We start from the raw sequence: 27,987 nt of genomic DNA, 5'->3' as shown, positions 1-27,987 counted from the left end.
ACCCAACTTAAGAGGTGGATTGTATTCTGTCATGGTATTCTATATATATAGAATACCATAACCTTGTTAGGAATATATGAATGAATAAAATGTCTCAGTTAGTTCTCTAACATGGTATCAAGAGCCAGACCCAGTGTGCCACTGCTGTCGCTGCCACTTTCTGCCGCCGTCGCTGCTATCGCCGCCGCCGTCGCCGTTTGTCAGGCAAAGTTAAGGGTTAGGTTCGCCCCGAGAAGCACGACCCAACCTTGGTGGTCGCTTCCTCAGAAACCTCCACACGCTCCTCCATGCACCGCTTCTCTTCGGCAAGTCTTCGGCGCGTGTTCCTCACGCGCCACCTTCTCGGTGTCAGATCGACACCGCGCCACTGCAGACAGTTTCGCCGTAGCTTCCTGAGCGTGTTTTGGCCCTTGCTTCGCTGTTTTGGTGCCTGTTGTTTGCACCTAGGGTTTTCTCCCTCAAGCTGAGTTTCTCCCTCAACGTTGTTACGCTTCATTACTTGTGGAACCAGATTCAGTTTTCCATATTGAGCCTTCTTCCTCATTAATACCAGATTTCACAGTCTACTGTTGATGAGCTTCGTTTCTTAGTATGGTTGGACAGGGATTCTGATTTCCCATAGTCATAAGACCTTGTCTCTGTTTTGGATCCTACTCACAAATTTAGAATGGCATCCTTTACTAAAATTAATTTCTCCTTATCTGCCACTTCAAGGAGAGGAGCTAATCGAGGAGGCCATGGTAGTCGAAGTGGGTATGTGCAATGCTCATACGAATCAAGAATCTCAAATGAAGAGTATCAAGAATTTTTGAGATACAAGTCTGACAAATCCACTGGCCTTTGTCAGTTTCCTTCAGTGCCAAGTGTGTCAACTGTCCCACAATCTGTGAAATGTCAAGGTTCATGGATTCTTGATTCAGGTGCCTCAAACCATTTGTCTGGTAACACTTGTTTATTTTCCTCCATTACCTCTCAAAAAGTTCCTCAATTAGTTACTGTTGCCAATGGATCCAAATTGACATCTCAAGGAATTGGCAAAGTGTCTTTATCTCCTTCACTAAACTTAAATTATGTTTTGTATATTCCTCATTGTCCTTATAATTTAATCTCCTTGAGTCAATTGACACGTTCATTAAATTGTTCTATAACCTTTACTGCTACTTCCTTTGTCATACAGGAACATGGTACGGGTCATCGAATTGGAGAAGGATATGAGTCAGGAGGACTGCATTTCCTAAAACCTACCTCGTTTGTTTCTTGCATTTCAACTTCATCTCCTAAAATTTTACGTGATCGTTTGGGTCACCCAAATTTGTCTAAGCTGAAGTTGATGGTTCCAAGTCTTAAACACATTCCTGTCTTAGATTGTGAGTCTTGTCAGTTAGGAAAACATGTTAGATCTTCTTATCCAAAGAAATCTGAGACAGGATGTAAGTTTATTTTTTCTACCATTCACTCTGATATTTGGAGACCGAGTCGAGTTACTTCCTTTGGTTTTAACTATTTTGTAACCTTCATTGATGAATTTTCTCGGTGTACGTGGGTTTATCTTATAAAAGAGAGATCTGAACTTTTAGTCATTTTTATGTCCTTTGTTAATGAAATTAAGAATCAATTTGGAAAGACAATTAAAATTCTCAGAAGTGATAATGCTAAGGAATATTTTTCTGCTGCATTTTCTTCATTTTTATCTTCCAAAGGAATTTTACATCAGACAACATGTCCTCACACTCCACAACAAAATGGCATAGCTGAGAGAAAGAATAGACATCTCATTGAAACAGCATGTTCCCTGATGTTAAATACTAATGTTCTTGTTCATCATTGGGGGATGCAATCCTCACTTCTTGTTTTTTGATCAATAGGATGCCTTCTTCATCTCTTGACAATAAAGTTCCTCACTCCGTAATTTTTCCAAATGATCCTCTTTACCATGTCTCTCCACGTGTTTTTGGGAGCACTTGTTTTGTTCATAATGTCTCCCCAGGTCTTGATAAACTTTCTCCCAAGTATATTAAATGTGTCTTTTTGGGATATTCTCGCATTCAAAAAGGATATAGATGTTATTCTCCCTCCACAAGAAGGTATTATATGTCTTCTGATGTCACCTTTTTTGAGGATACACCCTTCTTCTTGTCTTCCAAGGAGGATCGTTCATCTGTTGAAGAGATGCTTCCTATACCATCATGTGATCCCTTGGTCATTCCCGCTTCTCCATCTTCAGCTCAAACTCAGAATGCACAAGATATTGTTCAACCACCTTCCTCCTTGCTTGAAGATCCTCGAGACTCAGCTCCTTCTCCATCAGATTCCCAGACCATGGATCCTTCATCCTCCTCGTCCTCTCTTGACTCAGATCAAGCTTGGCCTATTGCTCTTCGAAAAGGTATTCGATCTACTCGTAATCCTTATCCTGTTTATAATTTTTTAAGTTACCATCGTCTGTCTCCTACATATTTCTCCTTTGTTTCCTCCCTTTCTCACATCAAAGTTCCTAATAATGTTCGTGAGGCAATTGATCACCCTGGATGGCGACAAGCCATGATTGATGAAATGTCGGCACTTGACAATAGTGGCACTTGGGAACTTGTACCTCTTCCTCCTGATAAGAAACCCATGGGATGCAGATGGGTATATGCTATTAAAGTTGGTCCTACTGGTGCCATTGATCGTCTTAAAGCTCGTCTAGTCGCAAAGGGATATATTCAGGTTTATGGTCTCGACTATTGTGATACTTTTTCTCCTGTGGCCAAAATCAGTAGTGTTCGTCTATTTCTTGCCATGGCTGCCATTAGACAGTGGCCACTTCACCAATTTGGACATTAAAAATGTCTTTCCTCATGGTGATCTGGAAGAGGAGATATACATGGAGCAACCTCCTGGATTTAGTCGTGTTGGATTTAGTCGTGTTGCTCAGGGGGAGTCTAAGTTAGTTTGTAAATTACGTCGTTCACTCTACAGCTTGAAACAATCACCTCGAGCTTGGTTTGGTAAATTTAGCCATGTTGTGCAACAATTTGGATTAAAACGATGTGAAGCAGATCATTCAGTGTTTCATGGGCATTATACTCCTGATAAATGTGTTTATCTTATGGTTTATGTTGATGATATTGTGATTACAGGAAATGATGTTGCGAGAATTGCTCAATTAAAGGATCATTTGTTCAACCACTTCCAAACCAAAGACTTAGGTCGTTTGAAATACTTCCTTGGTATTGAAGTGGCACAATCAAAAGAAGGAGTCATCATTTCTGTTAGGATATTTATCCTATTTTATCATCATTATAGTGTGTCAAGGGTTACCCTATTTATCATGATTATATTATGTCTAGGATTACCCTATTTATCATGATTATATTGTGTCTAGGGTTACCCTATTTATCATGTATTTGTGTATCAATTTATTCTTATAAATAGAAGATTGTGAGAGGGATCAATCAAGCCCTCTAGAATTATTTTACAATTTCAATCTTAAGTTGGTATCAGAGCGGGTCGATCCCGCTCTGGTTTCTGTCTCGTAATATATATTTGTCCGGCGCCACAGTTCTTTGTCGCCCGCCGCTGCCCGCCGCTGCCCGCCGCCGGCCACCGTCAACCGTCGGCCACCGTCGGCCGTCGCCGGCCACCGTCCGGCCACCGTCTCCGGCCACCGTCTCCGGCCACCGTCCGGCCACCGTCACCGCCGGCCACCGCCCGCCATTGCCGGCCACCGTCGTCCATCACTGTCAAAGTTTCCTTCGTCTAAACCCTTAGGGTTTTCTTGTTCTTCGTTAGTACTATTCGTCTTCTTCAGAAATGGCGTCTGGCAGTACTCTTTCCTTCTCTGGAAGTCCATCAATTACCTCCGAGAAGCTAAATGGAAAAAATTATCTATCATGGTCTGCTGCCGTTGAAATGTGGTTCCTTGGTCAAGGGCATTATGACCACCTTGAGCGAGATGGAAGCCATGTGCCTACTGAAAAAGCTGATCAGTGGAAACAAGCAGATTTCCAGTTGTGTGCCCTGTTATGGCAATCAGTGGAACCCAAACTTTTTGTATCTTTGAGGGCTTTCAAAACTTGTCACTCCTTTTGGAAGAAAGCCCAAAGCATTTATGCCAACGATATTCAACGTCTCTATGACACTACGAATAAACTTGCATCTCTTAAAATGGCAGACCATGATATGGTGTCCTTCATGACTGAAGCCCAATCTGCTGTCGAAGAACTTAGGATGTTTTTGGAAGTAGATCCATTAGAGGATATAAAAAAGAAACTAGACAAATTCTACATGGTGTTGATCCTTCGTGCCCTACATCCCGATTTTGATCATCTCAGAGATCAACTTCTAACTAGTCATGAGGTCCCCTCTATGGAAACATTGACCACTCGCCTTCTGCGTGTCCCGGTATCTCAAACTCAAGAAGCGCATGAACTAGTGGAACCATCTGTCATGGTTGCCACACGAGGAAGAGGAGGACGTGGCACTAGAGGAGGAGTACGAGGAGGTCGGGGACGTACTCAATGCACATATTGTAAAAGGATGGGTCATACTCAAGAGAATTGCTACTCCTTACATGGTTTCCCTTCCAAAACCGCCAATATTTCGAAGACTGAAACTTCCACTTTGAAAACTGAAACCTCTACTTCTATGTTTTCTGAGGATGAATATCAAGAGTATTTAAGGTTAAAGTCTAACAGCTTGGCACAACCATCTCAATCTCCCAACACATCAACAGCCTGCGTTTCTCAATCTATGGAATGTCAAAATTCATGGGTAATTGACTCAGGTGCTTCTAATCACATTTCTGGTAATACCTCTTTGTTCTCATCTATTTCCTTTCGAGAAAAACCTCATTTCATAACCCTTGCAAATGGATCTAAAACTTCTTCCAAAGGAGTCGGTCATGTTTCTTTGTCTCCCTCCCTCAATCTCAACTCAGTCCTTTTTGTCCCTAATTGTCCTTTTAATTTAATTTCCTTAAGCCAGTTGACTAAAATGTTAAATTGTTCAATAACCTTTGATCATAAATCTTTTGTTATACAGGAGCGTGGTTCGGGGAGACAGATTGGAGAAGGATATGAAGCTGGCGGATTATACCATTTTGGATCTCGTCCAAGGGTGTCTTGTGTTGCTGCTCTTAATCCTAAAGTGCTACATGATCGACTTGGCCATCCTCATTTGTCCAAATTAAAAAAGATGTGTCCTGAACTTAGTGGTCTCCAAACCTTAGAATGTGAGTCATGTCAATTAGGAAAACATGTTAGATCTTCCTTTCCTAAAAGGTCTCAATCAATATGTAATTCTAGTTTTTCCATCATCCATTCTGATATATGGGGACCTAGTCGTATCTCCTCCTTTGGTTATAGATATTTTGTTACCTTTATTGATGAATATTCAAGATGTACTTGGGTTTATCTTATGAAAAATCGTTCTGAATTGTTAGCTATCTTTACATCCTTTTTGAATGAAATCAAGAATCAATTTGGTCAAGTAATCAAAATATTAAGAAGTGATAATGCCAAAGAGTATTTTTCATCCTCCTTTTCTGCCATCTTGAGTTCCCATGGTATCTTACATCAGTCTACTTGTCCTCATACACCACAGCAAAATGGTATAGCAGAACGAAAAAATAGACACTTGGTTGAAACTGCTCGTACCCTTTTGCTTGGTGCCCATATTCCTGTCCATCACTGGGGGGATGCCATCTTAACTGCATGTTATCTTATTAATAGGATGCCCTCCTCCTCTCTTGATAATAAAGTCCCTTTCTCCATTTTGTTTCCTAATGATCCTCTCTTTCATACATCTCCCCGAGTGTTTGGCTGTGTATGTTTTGTTCATGACATGTCTCCAGGTCTAGACAAACTCTCCGCTCGCGCTCTCAAATGTGTCTTCTTAGGCTATTCTCGACTTCAAAAAGGATATCGGTGTTACTCTCCTGAAACTAAGAAGTATTACATGTCTGCCAATGTCACATTCTTTGAACAGACTCCTTACTTCTCTCCATCTGTTCAGGATGTTTCTATCCTCCAGCAGGTCCTTCCTATTCCAATGGTTGAGTCAAATAGCTCCACTGTCTCTGTCATTCCCAGTCATGATCACAATCCTTCTACACCTGTTTCTCCACATACTGAGATCATCCCACACAGGGCCCCAATGGATAGTCCACCTCCCCAAGACAATGGTGAATCTCCTACTTCAGATTCTTCTCCCTCGTCACCTCCTCCCACGCCTCCTGGTGCAAATGATTCAGCATGGCCTATTGCCCTCAGAAAAGGTACTCGTTCCACTCGGAACCCTCATCCCATTTATAATTTTCTAAGCTATCATCGATTGTCGCCCTCCTATTTTTCTCTTTTATCCTCAGTGTCCTCTGTTGTTATACCCAAGAATGTGAAAGAAGCACTTGATCATCCTGGATGGCGACAAGCTATGATTGCAGAAATGCAGGCTCTTGACCACAGTAATACTTGGGAGCTGGTGCCCCTTCCCCCAGGAAAAAAGGCGGTTGGTTGTCGATGGGTGTATGCAGTTAAAGTTGGCCCTGATGGTGAAATTGATCGGCTCAAAGCTCGGCTTGTTGCAAAAGGTTACACTCAGGTTTATGGTCTTGATTATTGTGACACTTTCTCTCCTGTAGCCAAGATGACTACTATTCGTCTCTTCTTTGCCATGGCAGCCATTCGTCACTGGCCACTTCATCAATTGGATATCAAGAATGCCTTCCTACATGGTGATCTTGAGGAAGAAGTTTATATGGAGCAACCTCCAGGGTTTGTTGCTCAGGGGGAGTCTGGTATGGTATGCAAATTGCATCGATCTCTATATGGCCTCAAGCAATCCCCACGTGCTTGGTTTGGAAAGTTTAGCTCCATTGTTCAAAAATTTGGGCTAAAACGCAGTGAAGCAGACCATTCAGTTTTTTATTGTCATTCTTCTCTCGGGAAATGTGTTTACTTAATAGTATATGTTGATGATATTGTCATTACAGGAAATGATGCTGTTGGAATATCTCAACTAAAAGAGTACTTGTGTAGACATTTTCAAACCAAGGATCTTGGAAGTCTCAAATATTTCTTAGGCATTGAAGTAGCGCAATCAAAAGATGGAGTTGTAATCTCCCAAAGGAAGTATGCTCTTGATATATTACAAGAAACAGGCATGATTGATTGTAGACCGGTAGACAGTCCCATGGACCCAAACCAGAAATTAAGGACAGAAGAAGGTGAATTATTCTCCGATCCAGAGAGGTATAGGAGGCTGGTTGGCAAACTGATTTATCTCACTATTACAAGGCCAGATCTATCCTTTTCAGTTGGAGTGGTTAGTCAGTTCATGCAGGCTCCATGTATTGACCATTGGAATGCTCTCATTCGCATTCTAAGGTATGTAAAGAAGGCTCCCGGGCAAGGATTGTTATATGAAGATAAAGGAAGCATTCATGTCTCTGGGTATTGTGATGCAGATTGGGCAGGTTCACCTATTGATAGACGGTCTACAACAGGATATTGTGTTTTTCTGGGAGGAAACATTATTTCATGGAAAAGTAAGAAACAGAATGTAGTAGCTCGATCAACCGCGGAAGCCGAGTATAGGGCAATGGCATCACTAACATGTGAACTTATATGGGTGAAACAATTCCTTCAAGAGGTTAAATTTTGTGACATCCATACTATGAAGATGTATTGCGACAATCAAGCTGCTCTCCACATTGCATCAAATCCAGTGTTTCACGAGAGGACTAAACATATAGAAATTGATTGTCATTTTGTTCGTGAAAAGTTGTTGACCAAAGAAATATGTACTGAGTTTATTGGGTCAAACGATCAACTCGCAGATGTATTGACCAAGTCATTAAGGGGTCCTCGGATTGAGTTTATTTGTTCCAAGCTTGGTACATACAATTTGTATGCTCCAGCTTGAGGGGGAGTGTTAGGATATTTATCCTATTTTATCATCATTATAGTGTGTCAAGGGTTACCCTATTTATCATGATTATATTATGTCTAGGATTACCCTATTTATCATGATTATATTGTGTCTAGGGTTACCCTATTTATCATGTATTTGTGTATCAATTTATTCTTATAAATAGAAGATTGTGAGAGGGATCAATCAAGCCCTCTAGAATTATTTTACAATTTCAATCTTAAGTATTTCACAAAGAAAATATGCCCTTGATATTTTGGAGGAAACAGGTTTGACAGATTGCAAGCCCATTGATAGTCCTATGGACTCAAAAAATTAATGAGAGACCATGGTGAACCTTTCTCAGATCCAAAAAGATACAGAAGGTTGGTTGGAAAACTAATCTATCTCACCATAACAAGACCTGATCTTTCTTATCCAGTGGGAGTTGTGAGCCAATTTATGCAAAATCCTCATATTGATCATTGGAATGTTGTGGTACGCATCCTTAGATATGTAAAAGGGAATCCAGGTCATGGACTGTTGTATGAGAACAAGGGAAGTACTGAGTTAGAAGGATATTGTGATGCAGATTGGGCTGGTTGTCCGAAAATGATTGAAGATCTACCACAGGATATTGTGTACTCCTTAGAGGGAACCTTGTATCATGGAAAAGCAAGAAACAAAGTGTTGTTGCTCGATCTAGTGCAAAAGCTGAATACCGAACTATGGTCATAGCTACATGTGAACTTATATGGATCAAACAACTCCTTCAAGAATTAAAATTCTGTGAAAATAAGCCTATGAAGTTGTATTGTGATAACCAAGCAGCTCTTCACATTGCCTCCAATCCAGTGTTCCATAAGAGAACAAAACATATAGAAATTAATTGTCATTTCATCAAAGAGAAGTTGCTGTCCAAGGATCTCATTACAGAATTTGTCAATTCTAATGAACAATTTGCAGATATTTTGACTAAGTCTTTAAGACGGCCTAGGATTCAGTTTATATGTTCCAAGCTTGGTGCATATGATTTATATGCTCCAACTTGAGGGGGGAGTGTTGAAATGTATTAAGTTTATGTTGTTTTGTGAGTGTGTACCCAACTTAAGAGGTGGGTTGTATTCTGTCATGGTATTCTATATATATAGAATACCATAACCTTGTTAGGAATATATGAATGAATAAAATGTCTCAGTTAGTTCTCTAACAATCACGAAGAACAAATTTACACCAATAAGTCAAGTAGACATAGCAAATATTACTTTCAGTAAACAAAGTTTGCCTTATTGATCCAAAGAGTAGAAAATACAGTACCTTCCTCGGTTTTGATGTCATGGACATTTCTTCTGCCGTGAGTGATCGAAGGAAAGCCATGATTGAACATATGACAGGAGACAACAGGAGCACCGCCAATCCAAACTCAAACTACAAGCAATGAATGTTCAGAATTATGAAGATGAGCATTGTAACATTGACAATTAGAATTAAACAATTGCAACCCCACAATCACACAACAAATAACAGACTTCTAGAAATAGAAGTGTATCACAGCCGCCCAAAACAAAGCAGATATAGTGGGGAGAGTGACTCGGGACTCACCTGCTGGTGCGTTGCATTGATAATTTTGATTGTTTTTGGACGAAATATGCCAACAATGATGGTTTCAAGTATGAAAATAAAACTAAACAGAACCCATGCTCGTTCTGGAGTACCCGTAATGTGATGCAATACAAGTCTGCACAACTGAAGCCACTTTTCAAGCCCGTGTAGCCTCAGCTCTTCAGATAATGAAATTTGATTAGGTATGGCATTGTCAACACTGGCATTATCAGTATTTTCATTATGATCTCTATCTGCATCCATGCTACTTCTTTGCAACAATGCCAAGATAGTTGGATCTAATTCTAAACTTTTCTCTTTTAACATCATAGCAAAATTTGGATCCAGTCCTTTATCTTGTAATAAACTACTAAGTTCTCGATCACCATGTCTTGCCCTTCTTTTAAGCATAGTTGCAATCCTAGGGTCATTCAACCTTTCTTGGAAAGCAAGAGCCAAATTCAAATCCAGTGTTTGCTGATTTGCAGAGTTTGATGCACTAGAGTCGTTCCCCTGACTATCAAGACCACTACTAGAACAAACCACCAAAGAATTGTTGTGATCCAAATTTCTATCATCAGATGATATTCCAACTTCCGGTTCAGGAACAGCTGAGCGACAAGAGCTGCTATGTAATGCTAAACTTGACCTTCCACTATCTATACTTTTATCACTATTGATTCCATCTGGAAAACTAGCAGCTTGAGACAAGACATTATTCCAATTGCTTCCATCAACTGCAGCCATAGCTCTGCCAGTTTCAATTACATTACCAAGATTACTGGCTTCAACACTACTACTCCGTTTCATACTTGAGCCACAGCCCTCAGAAAAGCTAGATGAACTGTTGTGCTCCTTTTTACGAAATCCTTCTCTCAAGCGAACTACAGTGCTTTGTAAAGCATCTCTCCTTGCAGCCAATGGGTTTGTGGCAGACAAATGGCGAGTAACAGCCGCTCCCAGTAGTACAGTTGCCATAACAGCATAGCTGATACAGTGCCCTAAATACCTGTGAGAGCAAAGCAGAGATAAGTCAACAAACCAATAGTACATGCAGTTGTAGAGAGGAAAAAGTCTCATTCAAAAGAAAAAAAAAAACTAACCAATACTGTACTCCAAAACAGATAAGAAACACGCGAGATGTTCCAGCAATAAACAGTGCTGCAACACGACTGTCAAGAAGTTGAAAACCATACAGGCAAGCTCCCAAATTCCAGTCTACAGTTCAAGAAGTGCATAAAAAAAACAGCAAATCAAATAAACAAAGCTGAAAAGTGCACAAGAATTTTCTGTTAACTACTAAAAATATTATGATAACAATAGTGGCTAATTAAATCACCAAGAATAATAACAGCAACTGATGTAATTGCTCCAAGCCAATTTTCCTCTTTAGCTGTTAGACCATACAGGATGGAGTATACTAGCAGAACAAATAGTGAGCCAAGATAGAGCAGTACAAGATGGGAAGCCCTACAATGACAAACAAAAACAATATGAACTTCGAAGAAAACTTAATGAAATATCACTATATAAAGAAAAGTATTTCAGAAGCAAAATTAGAGATTCATTATTCAGCCAACGTAACATAAGAGCATTAAAGTTGTACGAAAATAAGAGAAAAATAGGTGTCTGCCAACGTAATTAGACGCTACAACTGTTTGTGTCCACTACGATAGTCAACAATTAGAACAAGAACACGAACATACCTTCTAGATTGCCGAGGATACAACTCGTTAGGGTCTGGGGGTTCGGGTAAACATGCCACAGGACCTACTTCAATACAATCTGAATAAGCAAACTTGTATGCCCTTCGCACATACTCATCCACATCCAAGCCATTCCCTACAATGAATAATGCTAATAAGAATATTCAAATAATAAAAATCAAAACAAATAGAATCAAGCCAAAAGCCGTTATACATACTTGGCGAAATCATCTTCAATATAAAGGAATATCACCTAATACAATTATAATACCGCCATCTACTTGAGTTGTAATACAATGAATGATACCAAACTAAAAATTAGTGGTGTGCGAGAATTTTTCATCATCAAGATTGTCAAACTCGATAGTTTACGTAAACTCATGGGAGCTTCGTAAACTCATAAGAGTTTACTTCATATAAAAATATTTTCAAATATTTATAAATAATATAATAATTTAATATTTATAATGTTATAAATAAAATTTTTTACAGTATTATAATTATTAGTTTATCATATTATATATTCTTAAAACTTTTTTTAATATTATTATTCTTTTATTATAATTTTAATTGATTATAGTTTATACTTCACATAAAACAAACAAGTTGTTAAAATTAATATTGGCCCAAAAGTTTAGCATGAGAAGGCCCAATGATTCAAAATAATAAGTGGTAGAAAAGAACTTCAGTGATAAATATTTACATGCTAAAAGAAAAAATACAAACACTGCAGATATCAACGCAATGTGTAGTGGATTTCATTTCTTTTCATTTCTTTAATAAAAGCACAAACAGTGCCGTTTAGGGCTGTAACGTTAAAATAAAAAAGCTTCACTCACTACACACAAAGCTCGAAGGAAGTGAAAGCAAGAGCAGCGCGGCGACCGCGACAGTGAGTGCGAACCAGGCTAACAGAACACGACCACGAGCCAGGCGAACAGTGAGTGGAAACCAGGCGAACAGTGAGTGGAAACCAGGCGAACAGCGAGTGCGTAAGCGAGCCAACGAACCACGACCATGAATGGCAGCAAACTAAACACAACGTGCCTTAAACTCAAAACTCCTCTTCGTTGATTTCTCCCTATTTCAAACTCGCAAAATCGATACAAAATCGCGATTCCAAACGATTCCACCATGTTCAATTATGATTCCACCGAATTTGCTTCTGAGTTAACTCGGAAGCCAGGACTGGGAATACAAACCCGTCTGAGTTAACGACTTAACTCGCGAGTCTGATAACCTTGTTTGTCACTACATGGCAGTTACTTTTAAATTTGATCCTTGTACCTTAAGGTAACTCATTTTCAATATCACAATTTTTGCCAATTATTAAAATAGAAAGAAAGAAAAAAAGTGAGGGCTTGTTGGGATGTGCACTCAACAAACACCTTTAGAAGAAAAATAGGAAAATTAAAATTAATTTCTTCAAAAACTAAAATTAGCTTACGCATAAGCTAATTTGTAGAATCTCACCAATCTAACTTCTCTAAATTTTTATTCTTAACCTGCGAATAAGCTAATTTTAGCATATAGAGAAGCTAATTTCATTTTTTTCTCCTTATTTTTCTCTTCTATAACTATTTATAGAGAAGCTTGCCCAAACAGGCCCTAATATTGATTCTGAATTACAAAATACATTAATAGGCGAGGTCATTCTCTATTACACAGACCCTATAAAGATCAGGAAATTACCACTGATCGTGTCAGATACATTTGATTAACTGAGAAGAGAATACAGTAATTCAAAAGCATACCATTAAAAACCATCCTGCAGATAAATAGCATGTTGATTGCTAAAGCAATTGCAGAGACTCCAAAAAAGAAACCAGATGGAGAATAGCGGTCAGACGCTCGTGATCCAGTTGTAACATAAACGGCACAAAGTTCATATGCACAGAGTAAAGCAACAGCCAAAAGAAGCAGGATTGCCACAGCCCCTGTCAAAGAAAAATGTAAATAGTGGCCATACCAACTATAACATGACAAAGTATATCAATCATAAGATGCCCAACATTCTAAATTTCTGCATAAAAACCAGGTAAAATATACATTTCATGTCAACTTTGTACATCATAGCTGTTTCTTGGCCATATCATTCATTTATTACAGCTTAGGCACTGAAAAAAAATAACATACAGAACAAAAACAAAAACACCTGACAACAAGTGCAATTCCCAACAGTAAATGGATTTCGATGAAGACCTAATGAAGTGCCCAATATACTATACATAACAAAATACCTATTTATAAGCAATTTATTTCATAGCTGTTCAAAAGAAGAAATAGGAACAAAAAGCCCAGCATCCGTTGGACAAGAAGAAATGCAATAGGATATCAAGCTTAGATTAAGGTCAGAGTAAAACTATAGAACATGTTGAAAATCTCACATCAACTAGAAATATAACCAATTATAGTAAATAGATGACTACAAACCTCACTTTACAAACTAGTTTTATAATATTGAATTAGACTAAAATCTACTTTTTAATATGGTATCATAGTCTCGCCCAAAAGATTGAGTCTGAGTTGGGCCCAAATGGAATTTAGTTGACAGTAAAGAAAACACAAAAGTAGTTTCTTATAACATGGACCGTACACAGTCATGACTGAAAGTTGAGCTCATCATCAATCATGGTTGGGTAGTGTAGGTCTATGTTATAAGAAACCACATTTGTGTTTCCTTTACTGTCAACTAAACTCCATGTTATAAGAAACTACTTTTCAGTCATGGTTGTGTACAGTCCATGTTATAAGAAACTACTTTTGTGTTTTCTTTCCTGTCAACTAAACTACATTTGGATCCAAGCTCAGACACAACCCAATTCAGTCATGGTTGGGTACTGTAGGTCTGTTATAAGAGTTTATGTCTTTTACTTTCATGAACCTTTTTATTTCATAAAATTAAAGGACATCAATTTGTTTGTTTATGTCCATGTTTTCATTGTGAACCTCAGAGTAAACGTTGTCTCCTTCCCACAACCAATTTTGAGGACAAAATTTCATCCATCCTTTATCGGTTCTAGTAGATTTTTTTGGTTGATCCCGGGTACTTTGCATTTAACTTGATGGAATTTTCCATGAAGGACAACATATCCGAAACAATGTTTACGAACATGGTCGACAAATTGTAATGATAAATACAAAAAACTTCTTTTGGCCTAATACATGATCAAGTTAACATGTATTATTATTGTCCCCTGACATGGAAGCCGGCTAAAGTACTTCTTTAAAGCATTTTTTGTCCATCCATCTTTATACACAGTTCCATGAAAAGTATTGCATCATACGTATCGTAAGGATATATATTGGTCTCCTTGAATATTATGAAATTGTCGAAGATGAGCACAACCTTCAGTCATGACTAGGTATTGTAGGTTCCCTTTACAGATAACTAAATTCCATTTGGATCCAAACTCAAACGCAAAACATTAGAAGAATTAACTATCCACATGACCAAAGTTCTGGTCATCCAAGTGGATAGCTAGAAACTCACCTTTGGCATTTCTTGTGAAAATATTTGCGACGTTCTCCATTATGGTTCCTGTTGTCATTTGAGATAATATCTTTAGAATCTTCCTAATTAGAGGAAATAGATATATAATCTTTTATTTTATTTTACTTTCCTAGTTTCCCTATTTCCCTTTTTAGCATAATTAGATTATTACAAATAGAGAGTATCAGAATGTATTTTTTATGATTGAGAATAATAAATCAATCTTATTTCCCACATGGTATCAGAGCTTGTCTGATCCGCTTTCGTTGTCTTTGTTGTCTGCCGGCGGCCCCCTAAAAGTCTCTTCCTTAACATATGTTTTTAATGGACTCCAATTGCCCTAGTCAAGTTCTGCTTAGAATTTTGGCCTTTCTCCAATATTACCAAATACATTTGTTTTTGTTATAACAACTACACACAGTTGTGTTGTACTTCCAGTTAAAATCTGACCTAGCTATAAGCTATACTTCCAGATTTTAATCTGACCTAGCTATAAGCTATACTTCCAGATTTTAATCTGACCTAGCTATAAGCTATACTTCCAGAGTTCAATCTGACCTAGCTATAAGCTATACTTCCAAAGAGTTGAATCTGACCTAGCTATAAGCTATACTTCCAGAGTTCAATCTGACCTAGCCATAAGGGGTTTCATATTTGTCCCCAAGTACGGATCGGTTCTCACCTGTTCTTTCACCTTCACGTCATTGACGTGTGTTCAATCGTGAGGGGAAGAAAAGTTTCAGCCGCTGTAGGGTGGTTAAAGTCCTTACAGGTTTGTTGCAAGGCAGTTCAATTCTTGCAGGTTTGTTGTTGTTCAGGACAGTAAAGTCCTTGAAGGCTCGTTGTTGTTAGGGCAGTTAAGTCCCTAAAGGTTAGGACAGTGAAGTCCTTGAAGGTTGGTTGTTGTTAGGGCAGTTAAGTCCCTAAAGGTTAGGACAGTGAAGTCCTTGAAGGTTCGTTGTTGTTAGGGCAGTTAAGCCCCTAAAGGTTCGTTGTTGTTAGGGCAATTAAGTCCATAAAGGTTCATTATTGTTCAGGGTGGTTAAGTCCCTACATGTTTGTGGCTGTTAGCCTTTGAAGGCCTCCCATATGTTACTCATGGAAATCATGTTCTTGAAGTTTTGTTATTGTTCGCCACTATTGATGGCAATCCAGTCCTTATAGTTTGTTGTTGTTTGCTACTACAAGTCATCATCCATTTTTTATGAAAATTTCCCTCGTCCATTGCTGTCCAAGTTGAAGTTTCATGGTGCTAGTTCGCCCTCGTCCTAGTTCGCCCTCGTCCATTTCTGTCCAAGTTGAAGTTTCATGGTGCTAGTTCGTCCTCGTCCATTGCTGTCAAATTTGGTTTATTGACGTTCTCTACAATTGAGTTTGACTATTTCAAGCTTGTGGTTCATACAATCTTGTATGATCCAGTTTGAGGGGAAGCGTTGTAATTTGAGATAATATCTTTAGAATCTTCCTAATTAGAGGAAATAGATATATAATCTTTTATTTTATTTTACTGTCCTAGTTTCCCTATTTCCCTTTTTAGGAGTATTAGATTATTACAAATAGAGAGTATCATAATGTATTTTTTATGATTGAGAATAATAAATCAGTCTTATTTTCCACTGTTCCTATGTGAACGATCTGTAGACAATGGAGGCTTTAAGTGAACATGATATTTTTGAGTGGTTGTTAATCCAAATGAAAAGGATGGACCTTTGAGTGGTTTTTTATGGAAATGAAAAGGATGGACCTTTTCAAGACTAGTTGTTCTAATGGAGAAAGATGGCAGATGCGTGGTTTGGAACATGAATAGTAGGATCCACGATCATTAAATGAGAAACCCTGATGTATTCCATTCTTGACAAATTTCAGCCTCTATTATTTTATATTTTTTAAATTGTTATCTAAATTAGAATTTGAGACGTTCCATTCTGTTCAATTCAAAAATTTCATGAAGATGTTCAACCTTTTCATTTCCATCAAAAACCACTTAAAGGTCAATCATTTTCATTTGGATTAACAATCACTAAAAGGTATTCTGCCAACTTAAAGCCTCTATTATGTACAAGTTGTTCACATAGGAACCACATCTTCAATGGAGAATGTCCCAAATATTTTTACAAGAAAAACCAAAGGTTGGTTTATGTTGGATCTGTCGAGGAGGAGGGGAGGAGGTTCACTGGAGAAATACAAACACCAATAAGATTTAAACCCAACCACATAAGAGATTGACACCATTATCTATCCAAAACTTTAAGGCAATGGATTAATAGGTCTTCACCCCTATATGTTGCTTTACTTTCTCATTTTTATCCAATGTGAGACTTAGACTCACGCTTAGAATTTTAACAATCTCCCCCTTCAAGAATGAGTCATTTCCACATTGGTACACTCCCCCTCCAGCGGAAGCATTAGAATATCTCTTCTCGTATTGTCATTCATCTTAACAGGACATGTTTACTTGGAACACTTTGCCAGGAAGACTTTCGATACAGGGACCATTGTATGCATTTGAGCCTAACCTGACTCTGATATCACTTGTTAGGTCTATCGAAGAAGAGGTTCACTAGGAAGATACAACATCAATAAGATCTGAACCCAACCACATAAGGGATTAACACCACTCTCTACCCAAAACCTTAAGGCAATGGGTTAATGGTTTTTACCTTTATATGCTACTCTATTTTCTCATTTTTACCCAATGGTCAAATAGTAGTCTACTTGAAGATTATAGAAATGCCAAAGATAAGCTCAACCTTCAGTCATGCTAGGTAGTGTAAGTTCATGTTATAAGAAACCACATTTGTATGTCCTTTTGTGTCAACTAAATTCCATTTGGCCCAAGCTTAGACACAAAACTTTGGATGAATTGACAATCCACACGGCCATAGTTCTAGCCATCATAGTGGTGCAATGTAAGATTGGGTGAACCCATAAACCACAAGTCCTTGGATTGAAACCATGCTTTGATACCATATTAAGAAATGGACATTAGACCTAACTCAACTCTTCAAAATCGCCTTGTAAGGTGGAGTTTGCACTCATTTATATACTATAAATTAGTCTTACCTCTAGTTAATGTAGGACTTCCAATAACTTTATTTCTTCATTTGGCGTACAAAATCGTCACCTTAATGTTGAATGCTACAACTGGACTAGACCTATTGATACTCCAAATGTCAATCTTACTATGAACATGGTTAGTAAATGTTACAATATCGGGGCTAATTGTGTTTTAGAAGTAAAACATGTCATATCCATGTATTATTTTTCTCAAGAATCTTGTTCTATATTATTTCTTCACTTTGACACCCATAATTTAAACAGCATCTGCCATCCTCTATAAACATTATTTTCAGGCAAACTCTCAATGCAAAACTTCTCTATTTGGCATACAAAATCATCACACTACAAGAGTTCCCATGTTCTCATTTTATTTATTACAAGTTTGTGACCACTTGCCAACACATCCAATGATACTTTTGACCAAATTTTCTATAGACCAAGTTTGCTCTGAAGCCTGTGCGATTTTATAAATAGAAGAGCAGTACAAGACAACAGTAACTGTTCATCCCTCTTCTGTTAACTTTTCATGAAACAGAAGACATAGTCATCACTTCCAAAGCTCGTCAATTGCTTAAATGATGAAAGATCATGACAGAAAACAATCCACAATCATAATACCAGAACCAATTTCTACCTAGGTTACAGCATTTAAAAATGTGAATTTCAAATTGAATAAAATATATAAAGCTTAATAATTGTAAACAATAACTAACAGGCCATAAAATACATACTTGAGCTTTGCCACTGAGTTCTCCACCACAGCATAATTGAATAAAAAGCCAATAGAAGGGCAGTACCAGCCATTATTACAGCTAACCCAATCAGATCTCGACCCAATATCACAATCAACCAGGATCCCCAAATTATAAGCACCAAAATTGGAGAAACAACCACAATCCATGCAAAAAGATTCAGGAAACCGCAGAGCAAATGGAGTTGAGGACCTTGCAAGATATTTGGCCATTTCCGAGCAAAGATCCAACTGCAAATAGAAAGAAATGAATAACAATAGATGCAAAGAAGTTCGAAATAGTGTCAAAAGGCAGCCAAGAGACCTAGTGCAACCTTATGCGTTACGTTCAACAATCCAACTGCTATCATTGTGGATTCTTCAAATATTGTAATATTAATTATTATAATTATAGAAACAATGGAGCAGAATAGGATTTATTGAAGAGTTGTTTTGAGTTGTACCTATTTGTAGCCTAAGGTCCTAGATAAGCTTTTACGTGTTTTCTACTCTTCTCTCTCTTTCATTGCATCTCATACTAGCACAAGCTCCCTAAAACATACTTTGCTTTCATTTTATTTCTCTCAATTATAAAAATGCATCGATAACTATCAGCATAAGCTATGAATAACTAAACAATATCAAAACTCATAAAAAGTAGACAGATAATTTTCTTTCACTATACTAACTAATTATTGTCCTGAACAACAATAATAAGTTCATATTTATTTCTTTCTACCCAATAATGCCACAAATGTTAAGGAATTCCTTTTTAATAATATAAAAACAATATACAAACACGAAAGAATTCTGGTGCAATCAGCTTTGAACATAATTTCACCCCAACTTTTATGAGGCATCCTTTTCTTCTTAGCTCCACAAATTTCTTCTTCAAGGTGTGTTTATCTTAATTAGAGAAGTGCAACTCTCTGTAATGAGTGTACCATCACTACTGGATATCTTAATGAGCTATAGCCAGCTCGTTAGTAACTAACTTTAGTTACAACTGTCTACAAATTTAATTTTAATTCATAGGAATCCCGTGGTGCTATGTGTATGTGTGTGTGTGTAGTTGGATCCTCACCACTGCAAGTTTGAGTTCATTTTTAGCACAAACCCTGAAACCTAGATGCCTCTGAATGCATCATCCATCAACACCTTTCTCTGCTAAGGAATCTTCTCCAGTGTTGTTGTTGGCAGTTATATTTTCAAACTCTATTTTCAAAAAACATGAATATAAGAAATGGTTGATTTCGTGCTGGTAAGTTGAACCAATAATCAAAGGCCACATAACGTTCCAATTAATCCATTACTTACACCAAAATTTCTCACACCTGAAGAGCCTATATCTAATGGGAGTAAAAGAACAGTTGCTTCTTTCTATGTTACAATCTTGATTACTCAAAATATGTTTCCTCCAATTTTTGGATCAGTGTTCTCAATGGCAGATGGCAAAACATGGAGAAGGAAAAAAATTTATGACATAAACACTATAACAGCATATGGCACCACCATAACAAACCTCCCTTCACAAATTGCATATGGCAATTGACAAAAGTTCCACACACAATTCAACCATGACAACATTTAACAGCATTGAATCAGACGCAACAAAACAAATCATGGCAATTATGAGATAAAAATTCAACCCTAATTCCACCTTCACCTGAACACAGGCCAAACAATTTTGTGCAGAACTTCAAAACATGATGCTTTAAGATCAAATAATCTTCTAGGAATCAACCCCTATTTGTCACTCTCATTGCAATTTGTGATACAATTTAACCAAAGGAGTGACTCAATGCATTTAAAAGCCAACTGAAAAGTATGAATCTATTGTTACATTGGTTAGCAATAGACTTGAACCAAGGCCAATTTAATAGTGATACCTAGTCATAATGCTAGAGGCTTGTCTTGAAAATTTTCAAAAGAAAACTACAAATATGGTAAGTGTGGTAAAATCTCATTGTCTTTCAGAAACACCATCACAAACCAGTATTGCACAAAACCTTGTCTCAAATGATCACAAGAGTCACTCTGGAGGCCTCAGATTCCTTGGTGGTAATAAACATAAACTCTATTCAATACCAACTCATTTTCACATTTGGTCATGATGTTTCTAGTTGTCATAATGATTTAAATCAAAGGTTAGGTCAGAGTCAGACATACAATGAGATTGCATTACTTTCCCAAGGATTTCTAAAAGCTTAAGTTAATCATTGAAAACTTATGATGGTTTCATATCTAAGTATCTAACATTTCCCAACACAACATCCATTGGACTTGACTTTGAAGCATATAAAATTATATGCCCGTCTTGCCTAACACTAAAATTAAACATTTAAAAAAATGTGGTGGAAGTATGAACTATTGTCATGGATGCTCTAGTATCATATTAGAGAGCAAATCCCACAGGTTAAAGCAACTTGGTAACCAGTTCATTTTCTAGCTTCTTTTGCCAAAGCAATAGCTGGTTAAGAAGGACTACAAACCCTCTTGATTGGTACTCTATCCCTGATAAATTACAATTTTATACATAAAGAAAAAAAAATTGAGTATCTAATGTGAGTATTCCTAGGTAACCTAATGGTATTCAGATCCCTAAAAAAGTGAATAAAAGGACAGCATAATGCATGAGCTTGCATCATTATGGGGTATGAGGAAGGGCAGATATAAAAACAACACAACCTTACTTCAACCAGCAGGAGATATTTCCTTGATTACACCATGACTACCACAATGCAATGCAGCCACCTTATGGTTGTGCTAAGGCTTACCCTCCTAAAAAGAAGCAAGTAGTCCAATACAATTTGGCAACTGAAACTAAAAAATATTAGAGTATTCTAAATGGAAGTTTTATAATGTAGGATAATGTCTAACCCAACTCTACAAAACCAACTTATGAGGTGAGGGTGGTTTCCCACTTACATACTATTTTCAAATTTTAACTTTAGCAGAAGTAGGACTAGGAATTTTCCCAGTACATCCCCTCACACTCAGCATTATTAGTCTTGGTATGAGCATAATATGATATTGAAATGTCACACACACACACACACATATATATATATACTTGGAAGATAAACAGTACAGATGGAGAAAGGCCTCTAAATATGGAATTATATATCCCATCTGGTAAACCTTCAAAAATTCAAAAGCAATAATCAATGCTTACCTTGGAGGAAGTAGCAGTTTGAGAAACATATTTGGGAAATTAATTTTCATAACTCACATGAGTCACCCAGCAAAATGCACATATTTGTACATCAACAGATACAATTTTTAAGTGACATTAGTCTAATATTAATACAAATAACTTATATGGAATATAAAGGTATGTTTAGTCTCAAATTCATGATATTTCATTAAAAATATACCATAAACCATGTCATTATAACTTCAGATTTCTAACCCTGTTACTTAAAATTCCTTACTAAAAATTCCTTACTTAAAATTCCAATAGACATACTAAAATTATAAACCTAACACATGGGACTACAGATTTCATGAGAATTTCACAGTTCCATTCAGGTAGTCCCTTTTTCTACAAAGGAAAAATCAATTAATCACCTATTTTAGCCCAAATCATCAATAGATGAAAAAGATTATTTTCTAAGTATATCACGTTGAAGATTTAAAGGCTAGACAGATCATCTAAACTTGGCACCCATCCCCCAAATAATACCTCTACCGTAAACACTGGCGTTACAATGTTGCCAACATGCGTCTTCCCGCAGATGCCAACAAAATTACTTAAAAGAATTGCAAAGCATTCAATAGAAGGAAGCAACAAGCTAGTAAGGCCCCAGTGATTTCCCACTAAAAAAATTCCAAACTGCTGGCTCTCAATTCAAAATTGGCACCAAACTGCCACACTTAGCAGACAGTCATCAAATCTGGAAAATCACTGTGTCCCAATAACCCACACTCAATTCCCAGAAAGGTGGCTAATAAGTTACCCATTTCAGTGACAGTAGTACATAGCAGTCAATGCCAGTAGATACCAAATCATCAATCACTTAAAAACAAGCACTAATTTAAGTAACAGAAAGCAACTGGCACAAGAAATCAAACAGTATTAACAGTGCAGCAAGACAATTCAATCTTAAAACAACAAGAAAACACAAAGCACCAAGTCAAACCAGGTAAACAGAAATAATAATCTGAAGAGATACCTATAAATTCGCCAGGGCCTCCAGTTCACAGCCCAAAGGATGAAGAAGGAAGCCAACCCTAACACCGAGAAGAGGATCCCGCAAATCACGCAAGCGAGGAGAAGCGCACGGTCCATGCCTCTTCCTCCTCCTTCACACTCAAAAAACACGCATGCACCTGATTACAGCCAGAGAAAAGGAAACAGCGATGATTGTGAAGCTTATGCAAGAGAATGCAGTAACGAAACTAACAAATCCTTCACTTACCTCACTGTTGTGAACGGAAATGGCAGCCACATAGTGGCGAATTAAGCATAAATAAGGAATAGCTGAAACAGCTAGGGTTTCAAAGTGAGAGTTCAAGCAAGCTAGGGTTAGCACTTTGAAAATTGGAAGAAGAAATAAGGAGAAGAAGAAAAGAAGAAAAAGAAGGGTTTCTGATTTTGTCTGTGTTTCTCTCTCAAGCTCGGATTGTAAGAGGGTAAAGAATTAGTGAAGATTAAAACCCTACTCTGCCCCCTTCTTCTCTTAGCTCAACCTCTGTCAACTATATCAACTAAAATATAATATAAAATATAATCATCAAATATAAAATAAATAAATTAAATTCTTTCTTTTTCTCTCTCTACGTATGAGAGAATAAAGACGAATATTGTGTGTAATGAAAAAAATAAAAATAAATAAATAAATAAACTTTAACCTATTTTATTACCTTCTTTGGACTATTATTCAACAGTTTAATTTGGACCAGCTACGACTCACTTTCCAAATATAATCATCAAATATAAAAAAATAAATTAAATTCTTTCTTTTTCTCTCCCTACGTATGAGAGAATAAAGACAATAATGTGTGTAATGAAAAAAAAAAAAACTTTAACCTATTTTATTACCTTTTCCTATTATTCAACACATTAATTTGGACCAACACATTAATTTGGACCAGTTACGACTCACTTTTCAACCCTCCAGTAAAACTTAAAATAATAAATTAAATTCGCCGAATTAAAAAATAAGAGTCACATCATTTAAAACATATAATATATATTAAAAAATATTACTAGAATATATAAAAAAAAAAGTTGCTGCTGAGACATTGGTTAGAAAAGTCAATAATGTAATAGTGACTTGTTTAAAAGTATGGATTTTGACTTTTAAATAGAATTTTTCGCATTCTTTGTCTTAGAAAGTTTAAAAAGTAAAAACTAACCAAACCAACATTAAGAAATAAGATGAAAATGAAAACAGGAAAAAAAATAAACATAGAGATTCTTAGTTTTTGAAAATGTTTGTTGGAACTCCCAGATTATCATTTTCATCATATATATTAATTGAAGTTTTATTTTGTTTATTTAAAGATGTTCCTGTCCCAGGTTAATTTGTAAGAATGTTATAATTAAACATCCGTATTAATTATGATTTGACTGAAACATTCCTATCTTCTTTCTCTTTCTCCCATACTTATTGATATCCACCTATTCATTATTCATTTAATCACATTTTTTTTTCTGTTTTAAACTATTATCTCCTGATCCATTGTCCCAAAACAAATAACAAACTTTTTTTTATTTTGGTTTAATATTTTTTATTATAATGTCAATGATTATTTATTTTTTTATTTAATATTGTACCAGCAGGGATCGGATGCCGTATGGAAGGACGTCTATGTTATCGGAACACCAAACAGACCGGCCGTCCATTGTAACGTATGAGACCCAGGAGATTGCACTTCTACTCACTGATGTGAAGAGTTAGGTATTATAGGGCGGCCGCCCTTATGCCCCGTGACCATACTCTTGTGAAAGGTTATGTATGGCAGGGCGGACACCCGCGCGCCCATACCCAGAACTCACCCGAAGCCGACCGCCCGACCGTCTGGATCGGCCGACCGTGTTACTAATCATCCTAGTTTAAGGTAAGTAGGGTTTAAAAGCTATTTGGGCTGAATTGGACCGTGATTAACGTTTCACTAATCCCAAGGCCATAGCGAAAACTATAAATACAGATCCAGGGTGAGTGGTAGATAGGTTGCATTTACTGCACATTTATTACTGTATGAGAAAAACGTCTTAGCTCTCAACTGACTTTGGCATCGGAAAATCTTTCGCAGGTCTCCCACCGGCACACTGAGGAACGAGCACAGAGGATCCGACGTACGGAAGACGAGAAGTGAGTGACGTGGAGACGTGAAACCAGCACAATCCCTCACATCCGAAACAAATATGATCTTAGATATTTATTAAAATAATGAATGCGGTTTCCTTTATTAGATTAACCTTGATATAGTAAAAGAATGACAACTTAATAGACTTATAGAAACATCCTTTTTCTCTTAAAAGAACAAAAATATATAATTTTACAAAGATATTACTATGTTAATATAACATGTCTCGTTCTGATAAACACTACTACCACATCTAGTAAAAAAGAATTTGAGAGAAAAAATATTAAATTTTTATTTTTATCTTTTTTTGGTGTTTTTTATCTTTTCCATATACTTGTAAAAAAATTAACTAATTATGTGTTTTTTATTTAACTTTAATTTTCTATGATGATTATTTTTTTAATGTCTATCATCTGTGAGCAATGGTATAAATCATTTGTATAAGGTTGCTTGTCTTTGAAAAGGAACTTGGTTAACTATCTATTTCCACTGTTACATCTTGATTACTAACTCCTCATTGCAATTATTGTTTCCTTATCCCTATTAATTAAATGTACCATTTCATTATGAAGCTTTCATGATTAGGGTTTCTTTATTTAATTTCCATTAATGAGGAGCTTTCCCTATTTGGCTTATGATTATTTTCTTTCAATACATTCCTTTCAACAACTTTGCTTCCTTTGCAGGTTTTTTTAATTTATTTTATATGGTTTATTGTTTATTATTCTAAATTTGTTATTTCAACAAACCTTAATAATATTATCAAGTGCTTTTGTTCAAAGTCGGTTTGGCGCTGAAAGAACTATTATTGATATTTTTAATTAATATTATCTAAATTATTACTTTGTGATATGATTAGTTCCTGCATTCTTTTTCATTTTAAGTAAATATTGAAGTCTCCTTATAAGTGGAACAAGAGAATAAAAAATTACATTATCGGAAAACTTTACAGAACCTCACTCACTACAAAAATGTTGAATTTTATCAGGAGTTATTTCTCACATTAGTAACAGTTTTCACGGTTGTAGGGTTTTCAGTGGTAATTCTTTCTTCATTTAAAATAAAATAAAATAAAATAAATCTTGGAACCCTATCTTGATAAAATTAAATCTTCATTGTAAAATGCATCCTATAAAGGACTATATATATATATATATATATATATATATATATATATATATATATATATATATATATATATATATATATATATATATATATATATATATATATATATATATATATATATATATATATATAAGTGTGGAAAGTCTTTTTATTTAAATCAATTTTACAAGACTTTAATTAGTTTACTTTGAAAGGTTATGCAAATATCATCTATTATATTTAGTTGTTAATGTTTTTTACTCATGTTCAGTTATGCAAATGGACTCCGTGTTTTTTTTTTTTGCATCAATGTAATAAATCTTGTTGTCTTTTCTAATCTAATACTACTAGTATAAACCAAGTCTTTTGTGAGATTTTTCAACAATGGCTAATTAAGGATTGTCATTGAAAAATTACAATTTATAAAAAAATACAACCTTTCAAAAACCCTTATCAATGAATCATATTTTTTATCAATATTATATAAATAAATGTCATTGTTTACACTTATAACAACAATTATTAGAATGTCATCTTTTAAATTCTTTTCATAATTATTATTTACGTGTTTCTTTTATCAGCAATAAAATTTACATTAGTGAAACAAATATGATATTCAATCCAAAAAGTTTAGTATATGTATTATTAATAGGTGTTGTATCTAAAGAAAACAGTGGCCCAACAGAAGGCCCAAACCTGTGGTCCAGTATCGAGACTTAAGTCTCTCCTTTGCAAAATATCTTTAGAATCAGAAAGTGGCTGAGAACGTTGAAAGCTTCAAATCCCGTGTGCTCTGCAAGGACGATGCGCGACAAAGACACTTGGATGTCCGTTCCGGTCAGTTCGATGGTGATGGAAAGTATTCCGGCGAGATGGTCATGGGTGGCAGATCAGAAGGAGATCGGAAGAAAAGAAGATGCACGGTAAAGGTATGTAATCTATATTTGAGAGAAAAGTAAAAATGCTGTTGTTATTTTCTTGATTTCTTATACATCTTTTGTTTCTGATACTGGAAGCCCTTATATAGGGTTCCGGTAACACCAAAACAGAAAACCCCAAAAATAGAACACCCTAGAAGCAAAATTACTGTTCAAATGAACAGTAACCACTAACAGAACAATAAAAGACTCAACGGAAATAACAAACACAACTTAATATCCTCCCCTCAAGCTGGATGGTGGATGTTCACCATTCCAAGCTTGGGAATAATCGACTTAAATCGAGTGCGATGAGGGAATTTTGTGAAGACATCAGCAAGCTGTTCTTCTGACCGAATAGGTAGTAAATGTAGAAATTTAGCTTGTATCTTCTCACGGACAACGTGACAATCCAACTCTATATGCTTGGTGCGCTCATGAAAACTTTGGTTTTGAGCTATGTGTCTCGCAGAGTTGTTGTCACAGTATAAGATAGCTGTAGCAACCGGTGTAACTTCGAGGTCTTGAAGGAGATAATGCAACCATTGCATCTCACAAACTGTAGCAGCAAGAGCCCTGTATTCCGCCTCTGTAGATGATCTCGAAACCGTACTCTGCTTCTTTGATCTCCAAGAGACGAGAGAGATTTTCCTAGGAAAACGCAATAACCTGTGGTTGATCTCCTTGTATTAGGGCAGGTGGCCCAGTCAGAGTCGCTGAATCCCTTTATCTGTATTTCCGAATCAGAAGCAAAGAAAAGTCCTTCAGATGGACTTGACTTAACATATCTAAGTATATGTTGCAAAGCCTGATAATGATGCTTGGTTGGTTCCTGCATAAACTGACTCAACAGGTTAACTGTTAAACATAGATCAGGTCTAGTGTTAGTAAGGTAGAAAAGTTTTCCTCTTAGTCTCCGATAATCACTAGGATTATCCATGTAATCCTCTGTCTTGTATAATGAGTTGTTGTTGCTCAAATATGGTGTAGAACTGGGTTTGCTTCCAAGCATCCCTGTTTCCTCAAGAATATCAAGTGCATATTAAGTTGTGTTTGTTTAGCATAGTGGCAAATGTCACAAGTATTGTCAGCGGAAATTTGAATATAGGGAACAATTTTACACAATTTCTCAACAACTTTGTGTCCAGGATGGCCTAGTCTACAGTG

The 27,987-nt window shown here is 36.5% G+C and overlaps 1 protein-coding gene across 1 annotated transcript in view; it reads right to left on the bottom strand.

Moving 5' to 3' along the window:
- Nucleotides 1–23,165, bottom strand: part of LOC108323485 (calpain-type cysteine protease DEK1) — a 39,909-nt gene extending 16,744 nt beyond the window's left edge. Inside the window, exons 1-9 of the mRNA XM_052880720.1 lie at nucleotides 22,903–23,165; nucleotides 22,657–22,813; nucleotides 18,483–18,733; nucleotides 12,953–13,135; nucleotides 11,199–11,334; nucleotides 10,832–10,962; nucleotides 10,596–10,710; nucleotides 9,493–10,501; nucleotides 9,208–9,318 (exon numbers count right to left, since the gene is read on the bottom strand). Coding sequence (XP_052736680.1) covers nucleotides 9,208–9,318; nucleotides 9,493–10,501; nucleotides 10,596–10,710; nucleotides 10,832–10,962; nucleotides 11,199–11,334; nucleotides 12,953–13,135; nucleotides 18,483–18,733; nucleotides 22,657–22,772 — 2,052 coding nt within the window. The 5' untranslated portion in view covers nucleotides 22,773–22,813; nucleotides 22,903–23,165. The remainder of the gene's footprint in view (nucleotides 1–9,207; nucleotides 9,319–9,492; nucleotides 10,502–10,595; nucleotides 10,711–10,831; nucleotides 10,963–11,198; nucleotides 11,335–12,952; nucleotides 13,136–18,482; nucleotides 18,734–22,656; nucleotides 22,814–22,902) is intronic.
- Between the last annotated feature and the right edge of the window lie 4,822 nt (nucleotides 23,166–27,987).

Source organism: Vigna angularis, chromosome 1 (assembly GCF_016808095.1).
Source record: "Vigna angularis cultivar LongXiaoDou No.4 chromosome 1, ASM1680809v1, whole genome shotgun sequence".
NCBI lineage: Eukaryota > Viridiplantae > Streptophyta > Magnoliopsida > Fabales > Fabaceae > Vigna > Vigna angularis.
The sequence above is the reverse complement of the archived record's forward strand: the minus strand, read 5'-3'. Positions and strand labels throughout refer to the sequence as shown.